This window comes from Cebus imitator, unplaced genomic scaffold, assembly GCF_001604975.1.
Source record: "Cebus imitator isolate Cc_AM_T3 unplaced genomic scaffold, Cebus_imitator-1.0 Scaffold24, whole genome shotgun sequence".
Lineage (NCBI taxonomy): Eukaryota > Metazoa > Chordata > Mammalia > Primates > Cebidae > Cebus > Cebus imitator.
In genome coordinates, this window is record NW_016107339.1 from 12,816,816 (window position 1) to 12,833,248 (window position 16,433).

Genomic DNA, 16,433 nt, shown 5'->3' on the forward strand with positions numbered 1-16,433 from the left:
GAGACACTCCAGACTTAAGGAGAGACAGAGAGAGACACTCAGCTGGTCAGGAGCTGGACAATTCAGAGACCCAAAATTCATGAAGAAGAATCAGAGAGTGCGACCACAGACCCTGAAACATAGAAACCCCCAAAACAAAAAAAGGAAACTCAATCCTAAGAAATATCTCCACACGAACACTGAAAGACTCCACTGAAATCCAACTCAGAGACAAACTCCAAACTCAAAGACAGAGATCTCAGGGATCCTCCCCTCCCCTCTTCCCTGCCCTGGAACCTCGGAGAGGTAGAACCCTGACGTCAGCCTGGGAAACTCCGAGGCATCCCCACCACCAGACCAATGACCTCAGACCTTGAAGGGAGGGGGAATACTGGGTAGGGGCAGTGGCAAGAGCTTTTTTCTCTGCTGCCTCCTCCCACCTCTCTGCCTCGCATTGGCCCCTCTCTCCATTTTTGGGTCACAGGATGCGCTTGGGCCCCAGGGATGTTATGTAGGGCAGGTCCTGGCTCCTTGGGGGATGGGTTGGGGAAAGGAGACCCAAGGCTGAGAGGTGGATCAATCCTGGGGAGTGGAATAAGCAGGGAAGAGGGGACAGAAGGACCATCAGCACTATCCCCATTCTGCAGCCCTCATTCTCCTTCCCTCGATTCAGCAGTCTGTCTCAAGCCTTGGGTTTTCAATTAAGATGGCTAGGCCCCATTTTCACCATCCTCTACCCCACGCACAGGGTGTCGCTCTGTTCTTTTAAAATGCATCTTTCCTCACCTAGCCATTGTCTTGCTATGCCCGTGCCTCCCTAATCACTTCCCCTACCCAGGGACAGCGGGCTTCTCAGATCACCGTGGTTCATTCCCAAACCCAAGCATATCTCTGTCCCAACTAAAAGGGCAGGGGGCGCTCTCTTCACCCCAGAGGTTGGGGTGGAGGGTCCTTCTCAGACCCTCCCACTCCTTGAGACCTGGGAAACAGTGCAGGGGAGGTCACTAAGCACATTGTGGGGTTTAAGGATCATTCCCCACTCCACAGCTTGACGCATCGACTCTGCGGGGTCTCCGGCCCCCCTTTCCTGGGCCAGCTCTAGCCTCACGTGGCCTGCGGGGCTGGCCTGCCATTGGCCACTTCGCGTCACTCACTGAGTGCCGCCGCCAGAGAGGCCCGGCCCCCTCACGTGACAGTGGAACGCCGCAGCGGCTCTCCTCCGCCAGCAAGTGGCAATTTCGGGTTCACACGGAAACCGGCGTGCCATTTCCGCGCACGTCTGCAGATCCGGCGGTCGATTGGTCAAGTCTCGCATCGCTCCTCCCTCATCAGGAGGCGGGCAAACCGCGCCACGTGAGGGCCGGGATTGGCTGGCTCTGGAGGCGCGGGTGGTCCGGCTTCTGTCACATGGGCGCGCTGTTTTCTTATCACGTGGCTGCCACCCAGGTAAGAAGAGGCCGCTCTTCCTGGGGTTGTTTCTCCGTGTGACGTGTGGCCTTTGAGATCAACTCTCCTCTACCAGCGTAGGCCGCATGAGTGGGGGGCGGGTGCCCGCGGTCCTGCTCGGCGGAGTGGTGAGTGACCGGCCCCGCCCCTTCCGGTCCTCGAGGCCTCGACCCTACCTGCACCCCAAATCCCAGAGGTTGGCTCCCAGAGGTGTGAATGAAAACTGAGCCTTGGCCCTACTTTTCCAAGTTTCTCTCTCACCTTCAGGGGCATTCTTCGGGGTGCATTAGAGGGAGTGCAGAGAGCCTGGGTATCTAAGCGAAGGCTTCCCCGGGTGTAATTTCCTGGGCTGTTTGTGAGGAGAGACTGAATTCGACCCCTGCTCTCAGGCCTCTCTGCTCCTGTCTTTTGTTTGGATGCCGGTGCTGTTGCCTGTGGCCTCCCGCCTTCTGTTGTTACCCCGAGCCCTGCTGACCATGGCCTCTGGAAGCCCTCCAACCCAGCCCTCGCCGGCCTCGGGCTCTGGCTCCGGCTACGTTCCGGGCTCGGTCTCTGCAGCCTTTGTCACCTGCCCCAACGAGAAGGTCGCCAAGGAGATCGCCAGGTAGGGACCTCGATGTGCAGCGAGAAACGATGATTATGAAGGGAGAGTTGAGGGTGGGGCAGAAGAGTACCGCTTTCTGCTCTCTCCAGCTCTGAAAGCTTGTCTCTGGGCTTTGGGATCGTGGGGGTACACTGAATGGGACTGTCTCTTCACTCTAGGGCCGTGGTGGAGAAGCACCTAGCAGCCTGCGTCAACCTCATTCCTCAGATTACATCCATGTGAGTCATAGGAGTTGGGGGATTAACCTAACCATAGGAGCTGACTGGGAACCTCTTTCCTGGGGAAAATTCTTTGCTCCCCACAACTCTCCCTCTCGGACCTTTCAGCTATGAGTGGAAAGGGAAGATCGAGGAAGACAGTGAAGTGCTGATGGTGAGAAACATTTCCCCCACCCAACAAAACTTCCCCAATCCCTGACCCCTTAGGCCCTTGTCCCTCTTCTGAGAAACTGAACTCAGTCCCACTCCTTGATTCAACCATGTTTATCTTTGTACCTTAGATGATTAAAACCCAAAGTTCTTTGGTCCCGGCTTTGACAGATTTTGTTCGGTGAGAACTTTTGAGATGGATGGGGTGAGGGTGTGTACTTGTGAGGTGTGACTTGCTGGGCAGTCTAAGGCTTGTGCCTGAGGGGGTGGTTTCCTTTGGGTAAATCTTTGAGTAATCCCCTTCCCCCACCCATCTATCTTGCAGTTCTGTACACCCTTACGAAGTGGCTGAGGTGATTGCATTGCCTGTGGAACAGGGGAACTTTCCATACCTGCAGTGGGTGCACCAGGTCACAGAGTCAGTTTCTGACTCTAGCACAGTCCTGCCATGATGAACCCTGTTCTGCCATCATCCCCCATGATACTTCAATGTCTTCTGACTTCCAGGTGATGACTGGGCCCTCAATAAATCCTGTCTTGGTTCTCTCTGCCTTTTGCCTGTTTTTTCCTCGTCATGTATGCAAATTTGTTGGGAGAATATAAGTGCTTTTAGTCCCAGTATTCTCTACATCTTTCAGAATGACTCAGAGCTGCTAGATTTGTTTATTTCTCTTTATTTCAATCATACAGAGTCCGGGTTCCCTTATCATCCTCCCTCCTCAGTCTCTGCCCCCAGGGGTTAAATAATTTTAAAAAATATTTAAAAAGCTGTAACAAAATAACATCAAAGGAAATGGGAAGAAAGATGGGGGGGGGGTCAGGAATCATGAAGGAGGGCAGAGAAGAGAGCCTCTTCCCCACCCCCCACTCTTGGATTCCAGCCTGGGCACCAGGGAGAACTACCCCCTATCTCTCCAGGTACATCCCAGCTGTAGGTGAGGTCAGAGGTCAGGGTATGAAAGTGCCGGTGTATGTGAATGGGGAGGTGCGAAAAGGCAGGCTGTTCAGAAGATGCCGCCTCCCCCCCACTCAACCAGGTACTGCACAGAGCCATCAGGTCGTACTCTCCGAGCAAGGACCCGGACAGGGTCCCCTCGGGACAGGTAGCCAACCCCACCTCGGACTCCTCCCCCAGTCCCAGGAGACAAACTACGGCACAGAGAAGAGGGTGCTGATCGTCTAGGAAGACCTGGGGATGGGGATGAGACTGAGGATGATGAGGCAGTCATCGAGTGGGGGGCACTTTTAGGGATGTCTGTGGGGAAACCAATGTGAAGTTCCAGGGGTGACCTAAGGAGAGAAGACAATTGTAAGAAACAGGCAGAAATGGAGAGCACATGTGAATCAGAGAAACAGAAAGAGTTAGAGACTAGGAGCCTTGAGCACATAGAGGGGAAGAGGAGCATCACTGGTAATAGAGGACAGCATCTCACCTGTCTGGGGGTTCACCGTCCCCAGAGGTCCCTGCGGTGCTGGCAGAGGGGTGGAAGGAAGCAAACATCCGGATGGGGCTGCTGGGATTGGAGGGGGGAAAGTCAGGACCTGAAGCAGGGGAACAGGACCTACTCCCTTCCCCAGAATACTGGCTACCAGACACTAGTTCTAGAAGTTGGTCTAGGACAAGAAGTGGGTACACAAGGGGGAGAGGGAAAAGAATTCTGGGTGAGAAAGTCCAGAAGATATGAATAATTGGGAGTGTATTTTCAGGGGGGAGGGCAGAGGAACACTGACCTGGGCAGGCAGCGGGCATCTGTGGGCCGGAAGTTGTAGCCGCTGCTGCCCTGGTAACTCTGGTTAGGGCTGGGGGGTGGCGGAGACACTGAGGCCTAGAAGAGGGGGCAAAGGACTGAGAGATAATCCTTGACTCCTTCCCACACCCCACCATTTGCTCCATAGGGTTCCCCCTTCCCCTGTACCTGCAGTGCCCTCTGCAGATGAGCCCGCTCCCTCTGCTCCCGGGGCTCGGGCTGATTGCGCACTGCTGAGGGTGGCCCCAGCTCCTCCACTTTCCCCTTCTGCCTCCTCCTCAGGGGCTCTGGCTCCGGCCTCCGGCGCTTCCCCAGGGGACGTGAGACCCCTCCCCCAGGGCCCTGCCCTGAAGGGAAGCTGTAAGAGGCCTCCTTATCCCCCCAGCCCCCTCCCGGACACCCCAAAGACCTCCCCATCTCTATACATATATCCCCCAGACTAACACCCTGAGAACATTCCCCCATCCCCCCTGGACCAGTGACCTGGTGAGTGCTCCATCTCCAGTAGGGGGCTCCACAGGGGGAGGCATCCGAGCATGGAGACCAAACAAACATTTCCTCTTCTTAATCTCTCTCCCTGAAATGAAACTGGGGCAAGAAGATAAATGACATAGAGTCATTGCTGTAAAAAAGGTTCCCCCTTACCCCATTCCTTAATCCTTTCCAGTCACAGTCTTCCAGATGGGTTACAAGCCCCTCCCCTTCCAGGCTTCCAATCTCCATCTCTTTCCAAGCCTCACCCTTGCCTCCTCTTCCCTCCAACTCACCGGTCCTTGTGGCTGTTGAGAGCAGAGAGAAGCTTGGAAGAACGTTCTCCTTTGGGGGTATCTGAAAGCTGGCAGAAAGGAAAGAAAATGGGGCCAGGGGAGCAGTGATTTCTCTTCCCCTTTCCAATACATCTTCCTGTCCCATCCCAACCCCCAAAAGTCACTACCCCTTACCTCCCCCAGGAGCAAACTGTCCCAATTTTCAGAAGTGAAGGGGAGGATCTCACGGTCAAAATCAAAGTATTTCTTCTTACAGCAAACGCTGAGGTGATAGAGGACAAGATGGGCCACATCCACCCTGGAGAAACAGAGTTTTCAAGACCACAGAGGCATTTTAAGAGCCAGATGAGTCCTGAGGTGGGAGGCTGGGGCATACAGAGTGAAATACTGGGGGTGCAGAGTTACACTGAGGTCATGGCCAATCCAGCTCACCAGCGAAGCTGTAGTCTCCGGACTTTCTCAGGGCCCCCACGACACACACAGCATTCAAATTCATAGAACCTGGACGTGGGCAAGAGGGAGAACACACACCTTACGCAGGAAAACTATGCCATCTCCTGAAGGACTCACAAGCAAGGATGGGGTGAACAGGTGAGGTAACCCTGCAGAGGTTGGGAAGAGACTGGAGTGGAGAAGGGCGTGGGGGAAATGAGGGTGAAGCACAAAGACAGGGCATCATTGCCTCTTGGAAAGTCTCACCTGTCCCCATAGAGGAGGGGCTTGCTCAGACACTGGGTGCAGGCCTCATGGAACCACTGCAAGCAGCTCCGGCACTGCAGCATTTTCAGGTTCCACCTAAGGGGAAACAGGACTTCTGGCCTCTCGACTTACTGCAACCATCCCTATATCTGCCCCAAACCCTGCTTATCACTTACCTCCCATCCCCCTGAGTGCCACCCTCACTCTGTTCTTTCTCCTTCATTTCCTGGGGTCCACCACCACATCATTCATTGCACAGTCCGCTCCCCCTCATTACTCACTCCCCAGGGCCACCACAGTAACAGTAGCTCTGCTGTCGGTTGCTCAGATGTCCAGCATCCCAGTCCAGCCCCTTCAGTCCATATGGCAGAGACAGCTTCATACCCAGCATGGCCCGGGCATAGGGGCCCTTCTTCAGGGCACCACCCCTCTGCAGAGACAGAACAGGTGGGTGGCCTCAGGGGGGTGGGAAGAGGAAGGCTTGTGAAAGGCTCTGGATGGGAGGCTCCCAGAGGAAGGGGTAACAGGGAGGTGCCTTTACCTTGGTGGCGATTGCAAAGACACATTGGCGGCACACCCAGGATGTGCCCTCTCCTTCTCCAGGGGCTGGAGCCCTGGGAACATGGCAGTCCTGGTGATAAGCTGAAGAATGATAATAATAGACCACTTATTGCATACCTGTGTGTGCTCGGTATTGGGACTGGAATAGTCTTTACCCATCTCATTTAATCCTTGACCATGGTCTGGATGAGGGGATGCATTTTCCTTATTTTACAAGTCAGGGAACTGAGGCTCCTAGAGATTTAGGGACTTGCTCAAGGTCATATGGTTAGAAAAGGATGCATTTAAACCATCCTCTACCTGCACAGGTTACACCACCCCTTTCCATGGCTGTTTCTCCCTAGGCTTAAAGGGGATGAGGACTAAGATAGGGCTAAGCAGCCTGGCCAGAACAGTGGCTTGGGGACTAAGGCCAGGACAGGTGACAACATAGGGACTGTGCTGGAGGGAAGAGCAAGCTGGCCATTCAGGTGACCTGCCCTCTTACCATGGCGACACTTCTCACAGCTGACCAGCCGGTTCCCAGGGACCACAGTCTCAGAGCGACAGACACAACAGAGGAGTTCCTCCCCAGGGAGGGCAGCTGTGAGAGAACACAGCGTCAGGGGCCTGCCCTTAAGTCTCTTTCTTCTACCATAAGCCAGGTTTGTTTTCTATGGGATGTGCAATCTCAGGTCTCTAGAGTCTTACCAGGGCTAATGTCTTTCCATAGAACCAGAAACTGTGAATCATCCTCAAACTGGACCAGACACACCTCCCTAGCACTGTCCACCTGGAATGAGTGAGCATAGAGGATGAAATGGGAACCAGATTTAGATAAGGGGAACAGGAAAAAGGTCAGAGGTAGAAAGTCTTACCTTTTTGATGGTGCCCAAGTATAGCAGCCCATCAGTCCATCTAGCCAGCACATCTTGACCCTCCCAAAGTCGAGGTCTGGGGCCAGAGGTGGGAGCAGGGGAAGCTGGGTCCCAAAGTGAGGAGGCACCAGAACGGCTCAGCCGGGGGGGCTGCGCCATTGCATCCTGGGGGGGGCTAGCCAGAAAAGAAATGGGGAAGAGGTTATGAATGCTGAGAAAACTTCCCCATTTTCTTTCTTTTTTTTTTCCCTGAGATGGAGTCTTGCTCTGTCGCCAGGCGTGCAGTGGCGTGAGATGGAGTCTTGCTCTATTGCCCAGGAGTGCAGTGGTGTGATCTCGGCTCACTGCAACTTCTACCTCAGTTCAAGCAATTCTCCTGCCTCAGCCTCCCGAGTAGGTGGGATTACAAGCGCACACTACCACGCCTCGCTAATTTTTGTATTTTTAGTAGACATGGGGTTTCACCATGTTGGCCAGGCTGGTCTCGAACTTCTGACCTCGTGATCCACCCACCTCGGCCTTCCAAAGTGCTGGGATTAAAGGCATGAGCCACTGCACCCAGCCAGCTTCCCCATTTTCTTTGCCTATTTTGCCGTCAAGAATGAAGGATCTGTGCCCCCAACTCCAAATCCTGAGACACCTGGATAGGAAACCATTGGGCACCCATCACCAGCTTCTTGAGTACTCTCCCAACTCTAGTGACTGGCTTTACTCTCCGTAACTGCCCTCCCCCCGACCCAAACCTAGTTCTCTAGTTTCCCAGCTTCCAGAGCTCTCCTGGGATATTATATCCTGGCCTTGAAATTTTAGGAGAAATTACGGTTGCAGAAGCAAAGGCTACAACTCAGTTTAGAGGTATCATAATTAGGGTGCCCTGTTGCCCAGAAATGTGGAGAAATGTGTTTTGGGACCTTTTCTGGAGATGTTTTTCAGGGCAGAAATGGCAGTGTCCCCAGGCCTGCGTGTCTCATTAAGAACAATCATCCTGGTGCCAGGTTATGTCAGGTCACCCTCAAATTCGGGGCTCCCTGCCCTCGGGTTAGACAACTTCTCTGAGTGCCCCGGGAGGGGGGCGTGTCCGAGTCCCGGTCTCTACTCCCCAGGACTGCAAGTCCGAGAAGGGACTTGCGTCGGCCCAACCCGGACCCCGTGGCCAGGGCAACGAGGCTCTCCCGCCCGCGCCCCGCGCCGACCCCCGGCTCCCTGCCCCCCACCGGCGCCTCCTGCCGCCTCCTTACCGGTGACAGCTGGGGCCGCCGGGAGCCGGGCAGGAGCAGACGTAGGAGACCTAGGCGAGTCCCCCGCGCGGAGAGGGCACGTCCGGGCGTCGGGGGGCTTGCAGGCGGAGGCCAGGGGGTCCCCAGGCCCAGCCCCTCCGTCCCGGCGGCTCTGGGGCGTATGACGCAGCAGCCAAAGCAGCGGCAGCGGCAGGAGGAGGAGGCGGCGGGGGGGAAGGAGGGGAGGGACGGACCGGTTGGGGGGAGGGTGGTGGGAGGGGAGGACGGGGGGAAGGAGGAGCCGGAGGGGGGGGCGGGCACCACCTCACCCCACCTCCCTCACCTCCAACAGGCCTGGAGGGCGCCGAGCAAGAGGCTGGCCCTCCGCGGTTTGGGGAGCGAAGAGTCGGACCCAGTAGGAGAGGGAATCCCCTCAGCCCCTTCCTCAGACCTGAGATTCGCCCTTGGGGCAGGAGGGAATCCCCCCTCCCGCCAGCCCGCCTCCGGACTGGTCCCCCGCCCCATGCCACATCCGTTAGCTGCCCCACCCCCCATGGTCACTCCGAGTCCCGCCCCCCGTCCCCAGTTCACGGCCCCGCCCTCCATTCACCCTTCGCGTTGCCCCCACCACGCCCTCCTCCCTCGCGCGCCCCGCCCTCCACTCGCCGTTAGCCCCAGCCCCGCCCTCCCCGGGGCTAGTCGCGCCCCACCCGCCGCCCTTTTGCGCACGCGTGTCCCCTCCTGCGCGCGGCACCTGGGAGGACTGAGCCCCTCCTTCACGGGCGGCGGCCGTCGACCGTTGGCGCGAGGAAGTCGGCGGTCGTGCGCGCCGCTTCCCGGGCACGTCCCGCCCCGTACTTCCAGGGCGGGCGCAAAGACTAAGGGGGCTAGGACCCGAGGCGGTGACGCCACCGAGAGCCAGCCAATGGGCAGCGGGCGGGCAGAGCCCCAGCGGTTCGAACGGAAAGGCAGGGAAAGGGCGGGAGGAAAGAGCCAGCAGCTTGGGAGCGCGCGCCAGCCCTGCCTCGGGACTGCGGGGTCCGGTCCCCATTTGCGGACACCCACCAAAGGACCGTTCTCTCCCTGGGGCTGGGGTGGCCGACTGAAGGGTGAAACTTAATCTATAACTAGTTACGATGGAAGGGGCGTGGATAGCTAGAGGGCACACCTCCCTGATGTGACGGACAGGGGAGGGGGCATGAGCAGAGGGGTAGATAATCCAGACCAGGTTCCAGAACCGGTGACAGGTGAAGGGAGAAAAACCCAAGCCTTCAGCCCCCGCTCCCGCCTCCCACACAAACGCTTGGCAGAAGGGACAGATCACAGGTCCCACCTTTACAGATATGAAAGTATCTGCCTCCTTGGGCAAATGCTAATTAAAACCTTTATTTTTTAAAAAAAGTATTATTCTTTATTTGATAGCCCTGGGACATGGCGCCCTCCACCCAATAAAGCACCCTTCAGCAACCCTCCCACCCCTCACCCAACACACACACACACACCCAACACACAAGATCTGGATCCGTCTTCACTTCCTGTTGGCTTGGGCAGTACCAATAACACACTGGTTCACCTGGGTATAGGGGGTGAGACAGGATAAAAAAAGTTTGCAAAATAACCATAAGAACAGTTTTCTCAAGATCTCCTCCCATCCTCCAATGCTAGGGCTGCCCTCAGGAATACTGAAATAAGGCCTCCAAAGGCTGGTTCAAGCTGGTTCCAGTTATGGTTGGTTCTCCTTTCCACACTAGGCTTGGAGGAGGTGAAAAGGCCTGAGAGAGATGGAAGCCCCACAAGAAAATACAGGAGCAGAGAGAAGAGGCTTTCATTTCCAGCAATACTCTGTACTAGAGACCTCCAACCTCTCCCACTGCAAAATACTGAAACTGAGATAAAATAGTAATAGCAACTAGCACCCATTTAGGAACTAGCACTCCTTAGAAAATGGATCCGTTGAAGTCTAGGGGAGGAAATGTACAAGTTGAATCTGAAAAATGACTACTAGGATTGTGTCTAAAGAACACTGGTGCCAACCTGAAGGAGGTTCCTAATGGCCAAATATGGGGCAATTTGAGCATCAGAAAGAATGACTGTGGCCGGGCTCAGTGGCTCACACCTGTAATCCCAACACTTTTGGAGGCTACAATGAGCTTTGATTGAGCCACTGAATTCCAGCCTGGGAAACAGAGCAAGACCCTATCTCAAAACAACAACAACAAAACGCTCAGATAGACATTCACTGGTCACCTTTGGAAGCTGTTAGGGTATCAACTCAATACTAAAAATCAATAAATAATCCAGCATTTATCTTGTTTTTCCTCTATGAACTCAGTTTCAGAGAAACCAAGTAGATGGCAAGGCAAATTTCTTTGTAAAAGAATCGTGACTAACCAACGCAGAACAACTGAGAAGACTGAAAATCATCATTTAAAAACCCCTTAATGAAATAATGGATCTAGGTATGGTTACTCCTGGATAAAATCACTAGGTGAAAAAGTCAATAGGAAGCTTTTAAGTGGATGGATCAGGCTGACAACACCCAAATATGATAAATAAGTCAAAGTATGGGGGAAAGAGGAAGCAACCAGCCACAATCCAGACAAGTATATTCTACAGGACAAATGACCTTCCACAAACAAATGACATAATAGTGGCAGCATGGGATAGGGTTGTTACAGATTACAAGGAACTTGAGACATTTGAACCAAGTGGGTGGCCCTTGCCTGGACCCTGATTTGAACAAATCTATTATGTATAAAAGACACTTATGAGACAGTTGGGTGAAATTTAACATGAACTGGTTATTAGAGGATATTAACGTTCATGTTGGATGTTACACTGGTATAACATTAATAAAAAGAACATCATCATCCTCTAAAATTGAACTTACAAGATAAGGAAACCTTCATCAAAGTAGAATACCAGATCAGGGTACAGGTGCTGGCTACTCCATGGCAACAATCAATGCTGATTGGGAGGAAGCCCAAGCACCACAGAAGGACATACCTGATCAGACCTCAAAGCCAGAGCCTATCAAAGGGCTATATGCTCAGGAGGAGGGTGAGCCAGAGACAAAAATTACCCAGAGAGGCAAACAATAAGGAAACTTTCTGACCTGCTTAACAATAGCAGAAGGGCCACTGGCTGACCCTCATGGGGTTTGGAGTCTGAATTCACACTATTTGAAATAGACTGAAAAAATTCTAAGTCTTTGATCCAGTAATCTCATTTCAAGGTCTATTTCCCTAGATGGTTACATGTAACTGAAAAAATACAAAATGATTTATGTACAGTTAACATGGCCTTGTTTGTAACTTAAAAAGGGTGGAAACAATCCAAGTGTCCAGTAGAGGGAACTGGTGGATAAATTTTGGTGCAACTACATAGTGGACTCCTAGGCAGACCTAAAAATAATGATCACTGTGTGGTGATGGGGGGAAATCTTGGGGATTTTTGTGTTGTTTTTTTGAGACAAGGTTTTGCTCTGTCACCCAGGCTGAAGTGCAGTGGTAGGATCAGGGCTCACTGCAGCCTCCACCTCCCAGGCTCAGGTGATCCTCCCATCTCAGCCTCCTGAGTAGCTGGAACTACAGGTGTAAGCCACTACACCCAGCTAATTTTCATATTTTTTGTAGAAACAAGAGTCTCACTATATTGCCCAGGCTGATCTGAAACTCCTGGGCTCAAGCAATCCTCCTGCCTCAGACTCCCAAAGTGTTGGGATTACAGGCATGAGCTACTGCACCCAACCAGTTTAGATCTTTTAGTCACCTTTTGTTTTCAATCAGCTTTCTTAGGTTAAGTTAGTCATCTGTTTTTTAAAAATTTAAAAGCTAATAATTAAAAATGGAACCAGGTGAGTAGTGCCCCAGATGCCTGTGAATCTAAAACCTTTCTGGACAATGTGCTTCCTGGCCTAGAAGACAGATGGGTTCGAATGGAGAAGCCCACAACCACCCACAGGTACTGACAAGGCCTGGGAATGACTGGTGGTAATCGCACCTTGGAGGCAAAGCGTAGAGAGTTGAGGGACTCGGAGACGTTCTCTTCTAGTGGAGAAATGTTCACAAACATGAGCCTATGAAAAAAGAGAGTATGCCCAACCCCAGCATTAGGGGCCAGCAGAGCCTGGACAGGTCTCCACTGTTCCTTCTTTCTACCCCTCACCCCCATACAGGTCCTACCTGACCCCTTCCATCTGTCCCTTTCACTCACATCTTAGCACTGCCACCCAGAGAGTTCTGCAGCAGGTAGGTCAGTTTGCTGTTCCGATAAGGCACGTGGGACTCCTAGATGGTTGAGGTGGGGGCAGATGTTTAGGAATAAGCAGGGTTCCACATAGCCAACCCAAATGGCCCCAAGTCCCATATCTCCAATTCCCATTCCCACCTTGTTGCTCAGGGCCATGATAACCAGCCCCAGCGTGGACAGGCTGCTGTTAATAGCCTGTGTTTCCCGAAGGCGTTCCCGCTCCCCGGGGCCGAAGGCTAACCCAGGGTCAAGTCGCTCACTCCCAGCCAGGTCCACAAGACTGAGGGGGGCCCCACACTGCAGGCCTCTGCTGGAGTGCTCTCCAGTTATCTGTAGCTGGAATACGCTGTGGCTGCGTGATGACCGTTCATTCTGGGCAGTGCGGGCCACAGCCCGATTCTGGTGGGCCAGATGGAGCAGGGCCTCCACCTGAGGATGGGAACAGAAGGGACAAAAAGGCAGGCAGAAGTCAGTACATAGTAATGTATATGGCAATGAGTAAGAGCCCACTCCCACTCTCTTGAAGCTTTCTAGCCTGTCAAGAAACAAAATAAGATGCATAGTATGTCTAAAAATGGCAAGGAATAAAATCATGGAATAGGGAGCATATAAAGGCAGGAGGGGGTGCCAAGTTTTGACAGGATAGCCAAGGATGGCCTCACTGTCATAAGATCTCCAGGAAAGGAGCATCCAGGCAAAGACCCTGAGATGGGGAGCGTGACTAGCTGGCTGAGGAACAGCCAGGAACAGCATGGCTAGGGTGAACTGAGCAAGCAGATGAGACCCAAGATGCAGTGACCCTCCCTGCTTTGGCAGATGCATCACTTCCTCTCCACTGCCCAGTTAAGGCAGATCTGCCTATAGCCCACAAGCCAAAACTGGATGTGGTAACCCAGCCTCAACTCGAACTTCATCCTTCGATTCTCTCCTACTCCTTTCTCCCTCTACCTCTATCTCGTGGCACCCTGCCCACCCCTCCCCATTCCCCAGTTTCTGTGCCCATGGGTCCTCACTTCTTTCTCACAGGAGACAGGGACATATCGAGCATTGGTGACAGTGAGCTCCTCGCTCCCTGGCCTTGCATGGCGAATCTCACACTCGCTCCCTTGACCCTTCCGGGTCCCAGTGGCCAGCAGGTCCCGGACGGTCTCATTGTAGATCTCTACGTAGCTTGCTACAAAGCTGTAGGTCCAGCCCTGGCCACTCAGCTCCTGGGCCACAGAGAAGAGGTGCCGCAGGGCCCGAGGGATCAGCCCCTCCAACTGGGGGTCTCCCCCAGGCCCACCCTCCATTGTGAAGGTCTTGCCACTGCCTGTCTGGCCATAGGCAAAGATGCATACTGGATAGCCATCCAGGGCTGACTGGACAAGCATGGCAATCTCTTCAAATACTTCATCCTGTCGACTTCCTGGGGGGAATACCCGGTCAAAGGAAAAATCGTGGCGGGTAGGGGGGACTGGTGCCCCACTCAGGGTCCCACGCCGCTCGTCAGACCGGGAGAGGCTAAGGCGGGTTGTAGGATCAGAGGGCCCACCAGGGCCAGAGGGGAACAGGAAGAGCCCAGGGGGTGGAGTGGGCTCTCCAGGAAGGACAGGGCGGACCCGGCAGAACACACGGATGTTGCCCTTGAGTTCCTGCAGCTGGTTGTGCAGTCGCCGGCGCTCCATTTCTAGCCCATGAAGACGTTCTTCCCGCTCAGTCAGTAAGGCTGCCTGGGCTGCGGTCTCCTGCCGCAGAGATGCCACCTCTGCTTGGCTGCTTGACAGAGCTGCTTCTGATGTCTGCAGCCTCCTCTGCCCAGAACAGAACACAACATACACAGAGGGTGAGATGCAACCAAGAATAAGAACAAACTGTGTGGCTAAGATGGGGTGTATCGTGGGGTGGAGGTGAGATGCCTGCTCACAAGGACCTCAAAGTCTGGTAAAGAAAGAAAAATGAGAAAATAAGGAATCATGGTACTAAGACAACGAGTGCTATGGGTATGCGCCCAAGCCCAAAGAGAAGCACAAGCAAGGTGATATCTAGGCTGATACCCAGAAGTACAGGAGTGAACCAAGGAAGGATGCAGTATACAAAGAACATTCCAGAAAGAGGGATGCACATATGCAGAATGCCCAGAATGAAAGTTAAGTCATTTAAGAGACTGTAAATATTTTAATCTAGTTGGTACTCACCAGGAAGGAGTCAAATTGGACATGAGAGACGGGAGAGTACCACAGGAATTTGTAATCAGAATGGGGACCCAAAGAAAGAGGGATGGAGGATTAAGGAAAACACAGATCATGGCCAGGCACAGTGGCTCACGCCTGTAATCCCAGCACTTTGGGATGCCAAGGCGGGTGGATTGCTTGAGGTCAGGAGTTCGAGACTAGCCTGGCCAACATGGTGAAACCCCGTCTCTAAAAAAAAAAGGAAAACACAGATCTAAGTGGAAGCTTTGCAAACAGTCAAGGGTAGGAAGAAGCACAGCAGAAAGGAAGACAGTCAGGAGTGGGCTGGGGGGGTGGAGACAGGTGGAAGAGAGTTATCTTCAGCAGCACCTATACTGCTAAATATAGGTGCTTAGTTCTGAGCCCAAACAGACTTGAGGGGCACCTGGAAGGGAGGGAAGGCATGACCCCTGCCAGGAAAAAGGGGCCGGCATTTGATGAAAATCTGGCCCTTACCTCCTTCTCCTCTAGTTGGGATGTCAGTCCCCTCCGTTCCTCCTGCAATTCCACCTGTTTTTTCTGAAGCTCTTGCACCAAGTCCTCCTGCGTGCTTAGCCGCTCTTCCAGTTCCACAATACGAGCACGCAGCTTCTTCAGCTCCTGTTGGCCCTGCTCAGCCTCGGCCTGCACCGTGGCTAACTGCCCCTCCAGTGTCCTGCGCTCTGTCCCCAGGGCCTTGGTCTGCTCTTGGGCATCTCTGAGCTGGTCCTGAAGCTGCTGGTTCTCTTGGCCCAATGTCTGAGTCCTCTCACGGCAGCGTTTTAGTTCTGCATTTACGTCACATAACTGACCCTTTAAGTCCCAGGCTGGACGTTTGCTGGGTTTCTTCCCTCCCACCATGGGAGGAACAGCTGATGGTAAGATGAGCACAGAAGGGACAAAGTCAGTGAAGTCTAGGCTCTCAATCCCTCCTCCCTTCTAGCCTTTATGGGATCCACACCTGATGCTACATCTCCTTCCCCTAAGAGACCAAATGGATTTTTCTGGGCACTTACCACCTTCTCTTCCCTATCCCAAGCCTCTCACCCAATGGTTATGTTTGTCACCTACTTCCAGGCTTCTGGACAGGAACAGCAGGAACTGGCTTCTGGTTCTTCAACACTAGAGAATTGAGAAGGTGACTTAGGAATTACAGGACCAGTGTCCCTCTGCCTCCATCATTCTCCCTTTAGACATACCCCACATCCCTTCTCAGACCCAGCTCTTGAGCACAATTACCTGTGGCAATAGTTGTGGAACACCGGGGTCCTATCTTCTTGGAAACTTTTTGAGCTGCCCAGGAGATGGGAGAGAGCAAAGGTAGAATGATCGTTTTCAAGATGGCTTGTAAACGACTAGGATGGGGGCAGAAGTGCTTTTCTCAGAATTAGAAATAAGACACCTTCCTTCCCTTATCCCTCAAGTCTGGCCGGCTCCTAGCATCTCCTGTAGGACCAGAAGTTAGTCACCCCCTTAGTATCCCTCTAAGGATACCAAAATCCAAGGATGCCCAATTCCCTTATATAAAATGGTATATGGTAATATATATAGTTTATGCACACCTTCCCATATACTTTATTATTGATTGATTGAGACGAAGTTTCACTTGTTGCCCAGGCTGGAGTGCAATGGCGAGATCTCAGCTCATGGCAACCTCCACCTCCTGAATTCAAGCTATTCTCCTGCCTCAGCCTCCTGAGTAGCTGGGATTACAGGCACGCACCATGATACCCAGCTAATTTTT

The 16,433-nt window shown here is 53.3% G+C and overlaps 3 protein-coding genes across 8 annotated transcripts in view; 1 reads left to right on the forward strand and 2 right to left on the reverse strand.

Annotated features, from left to right (window-relative positions):
• The first annotated feature begins 1,181 nt into the window (after positions 1-1,181).
• Positions 1,182-2,948, forward strand: CUTA (cutA divalent cation tolerance homolog). 3 transcript variants are annotated; one of them, XM_017522672.2, is made up of 6 exons: positions 1,182-1,425; positions 1,815-2,029; positions 2,188-2,247; positions 2,356-2,401; positions 2,529-2,578; positions 2,723-2,948. In XM_017522672.2, the coding sequence occupies exons 1-6, from the start codon at positions 1,387-1,389 to the stop codon at positions 2,847-2,849; spliced, it is 537 nt and encodes a 178-aa protein (XP_017378161.1). In that variant the 5' UTR covers positions 1,182-1,386; the 3' UTR covers positions 2,850-2,948. The 3 variants fall into 3 exon arrangements, with proteins under 3 accessions (XP_017378161.1, XP_017378162.1, XP_017378163.1); XM_017522673.2 differs by having other exon boundaries at positions 1,369-1,553; XM_017522674.2 differs by having other exon boundaries at positions 1,375-1,553; positions 1,693-2,029.
• Positions 2,949-3,055: 107 nt separating this feature from the next.
• PHF1 (PHD finger protein 1) lies at positions 3,056-8,482 on the reverse strand. 4 transcript variants are annotated; one of them, XM_017522667.2, is made up of 15 exons: positions 8,268-8,482; positions 7,030-7,204; positions 6,863-6,944; positions 6,660-6,755; positions 6,153-6,253; positions 5,893-6,041; positions 5,612-5,707; positions 5,345-5,413; positions 5,087-5,210; positions 4,913-4,980; positions 4,629-4,733; positions 4,314-4,503; positions 4,129-4,223; positions 3,831-3,908; positions 3,056-3,687 (listed from the first exon to the last, which is right to left on the reverse strand). In XM_017522667.2, exons 2-15 carry the CDS (start codon positions 7,186-7,188, stop codon positions 3,402-3,404), a joined length of 1,698 nt encoding a protein of 565 aa, XP_017378156.1. In that variant the 5' UTR covers positions 7,189-7,204; positions 8,268-8,482; the 3' UTR covers positions 3,056-3,401. The 4 variants fall into 4 exon arrangements, with proteins under 4 accessions (XP_017378156.1, XP_017378155.1, XP_017378158.1 ...); XM_017522666.2 differs by having other exon boundaries at positions 3,831-3,911; XM_017522669.2 differs by lacking the exon at positions 4,314-4,503.
• A 1,098-nt stretch (positions 8,483-9,580) lies between these two features.
• KIFC1 (kinesin family member C1) overlaps positions 9,581-16,433 on the reverse strand; it is a 10,815-nt gene continuing 3,962 nt past the window's right edge. Inside the window, exons 2-9 of the mRNA XM_017522665.2 lie at positions 15,929-15,982; positions 15,761-15,811; positions 15,167-15,561; positions 13,511-14,290; positions 12,636-12,926; positions 12,462-12,535; positions 12,249-12,324; positions 9,581-9,819 (exon numbers count right to left, since the gene is read on the reverse strand). Of these exons, the coding sequence (XP_017378154.1) occupies positions 9,775-9,819; positions 12,249-12,324; positions 12,462-12,535; positions 12,636-12,926; positions 13,511-14,290; positions 15,167-15,550 (1,650 nt within the window). The 5' untranslated portion in view covers positions 15,551-15,561; positions 15,761-15,811; positions 15,929-15,982 and the 3' untranslated portion in view covers positions 9,581-9,774. The remainder of the gene's footprint in view (positions 9,820-12,248; positions 12,325-12,461; positions 12,536-12,635; positions 12,927-13,510; positions 14,291-15,166; positions 15,562-15,760; positions 15,812-15,928; positions 15,983-16,433) is intronic.

Bases quoted from the DNA above. Each gene is read 5' to 3' on its own strand.
- PHF1 (XM_017522666.2), bottom strand. From the start codon at position 7,188: ATGGCGCAGCCCCCCCGGCTGAGCCGTTCTGGTGCCTCCTCACTTTGG. The intron at 6,756-6,862 runs GTAAGACTCTAG...GTTCTCTCACAG, and splicing joins ATGGAAAGACATTAGCCCTG to CTGCCCTCCCTGGGGAGGAA. The intron at 6,042-6,152 runs GTAAAGGCACCT...CTGTCTCTGCAG, and splicing joins TCTTTGCAATCGCCACCAAG to AGGGGTGGTGCCCTGAAGAA.
- CUTA (XM_017522673.2), top strand. From the start codon at position 1,512: ATGAGTGGGGGGCGGGTGCCCGCGGTCCTGCTCGGCGGAGTG. The intron at 1,554-1,814 runs GTGAGTGACCGG...CCCTGCTCTCAG, and splicing joins CGGTCCTGCTCGGCGGAGTG to GCCTCTCTGCTCCTGTCTTT. The intron at 2,248-2,355 runs GTGAGTCATAGG...CGGACCTTTCAG, and splicing joins ATTCCTCAGATTACATCCAT to CTATGAGTGGAAAGGGAAGA.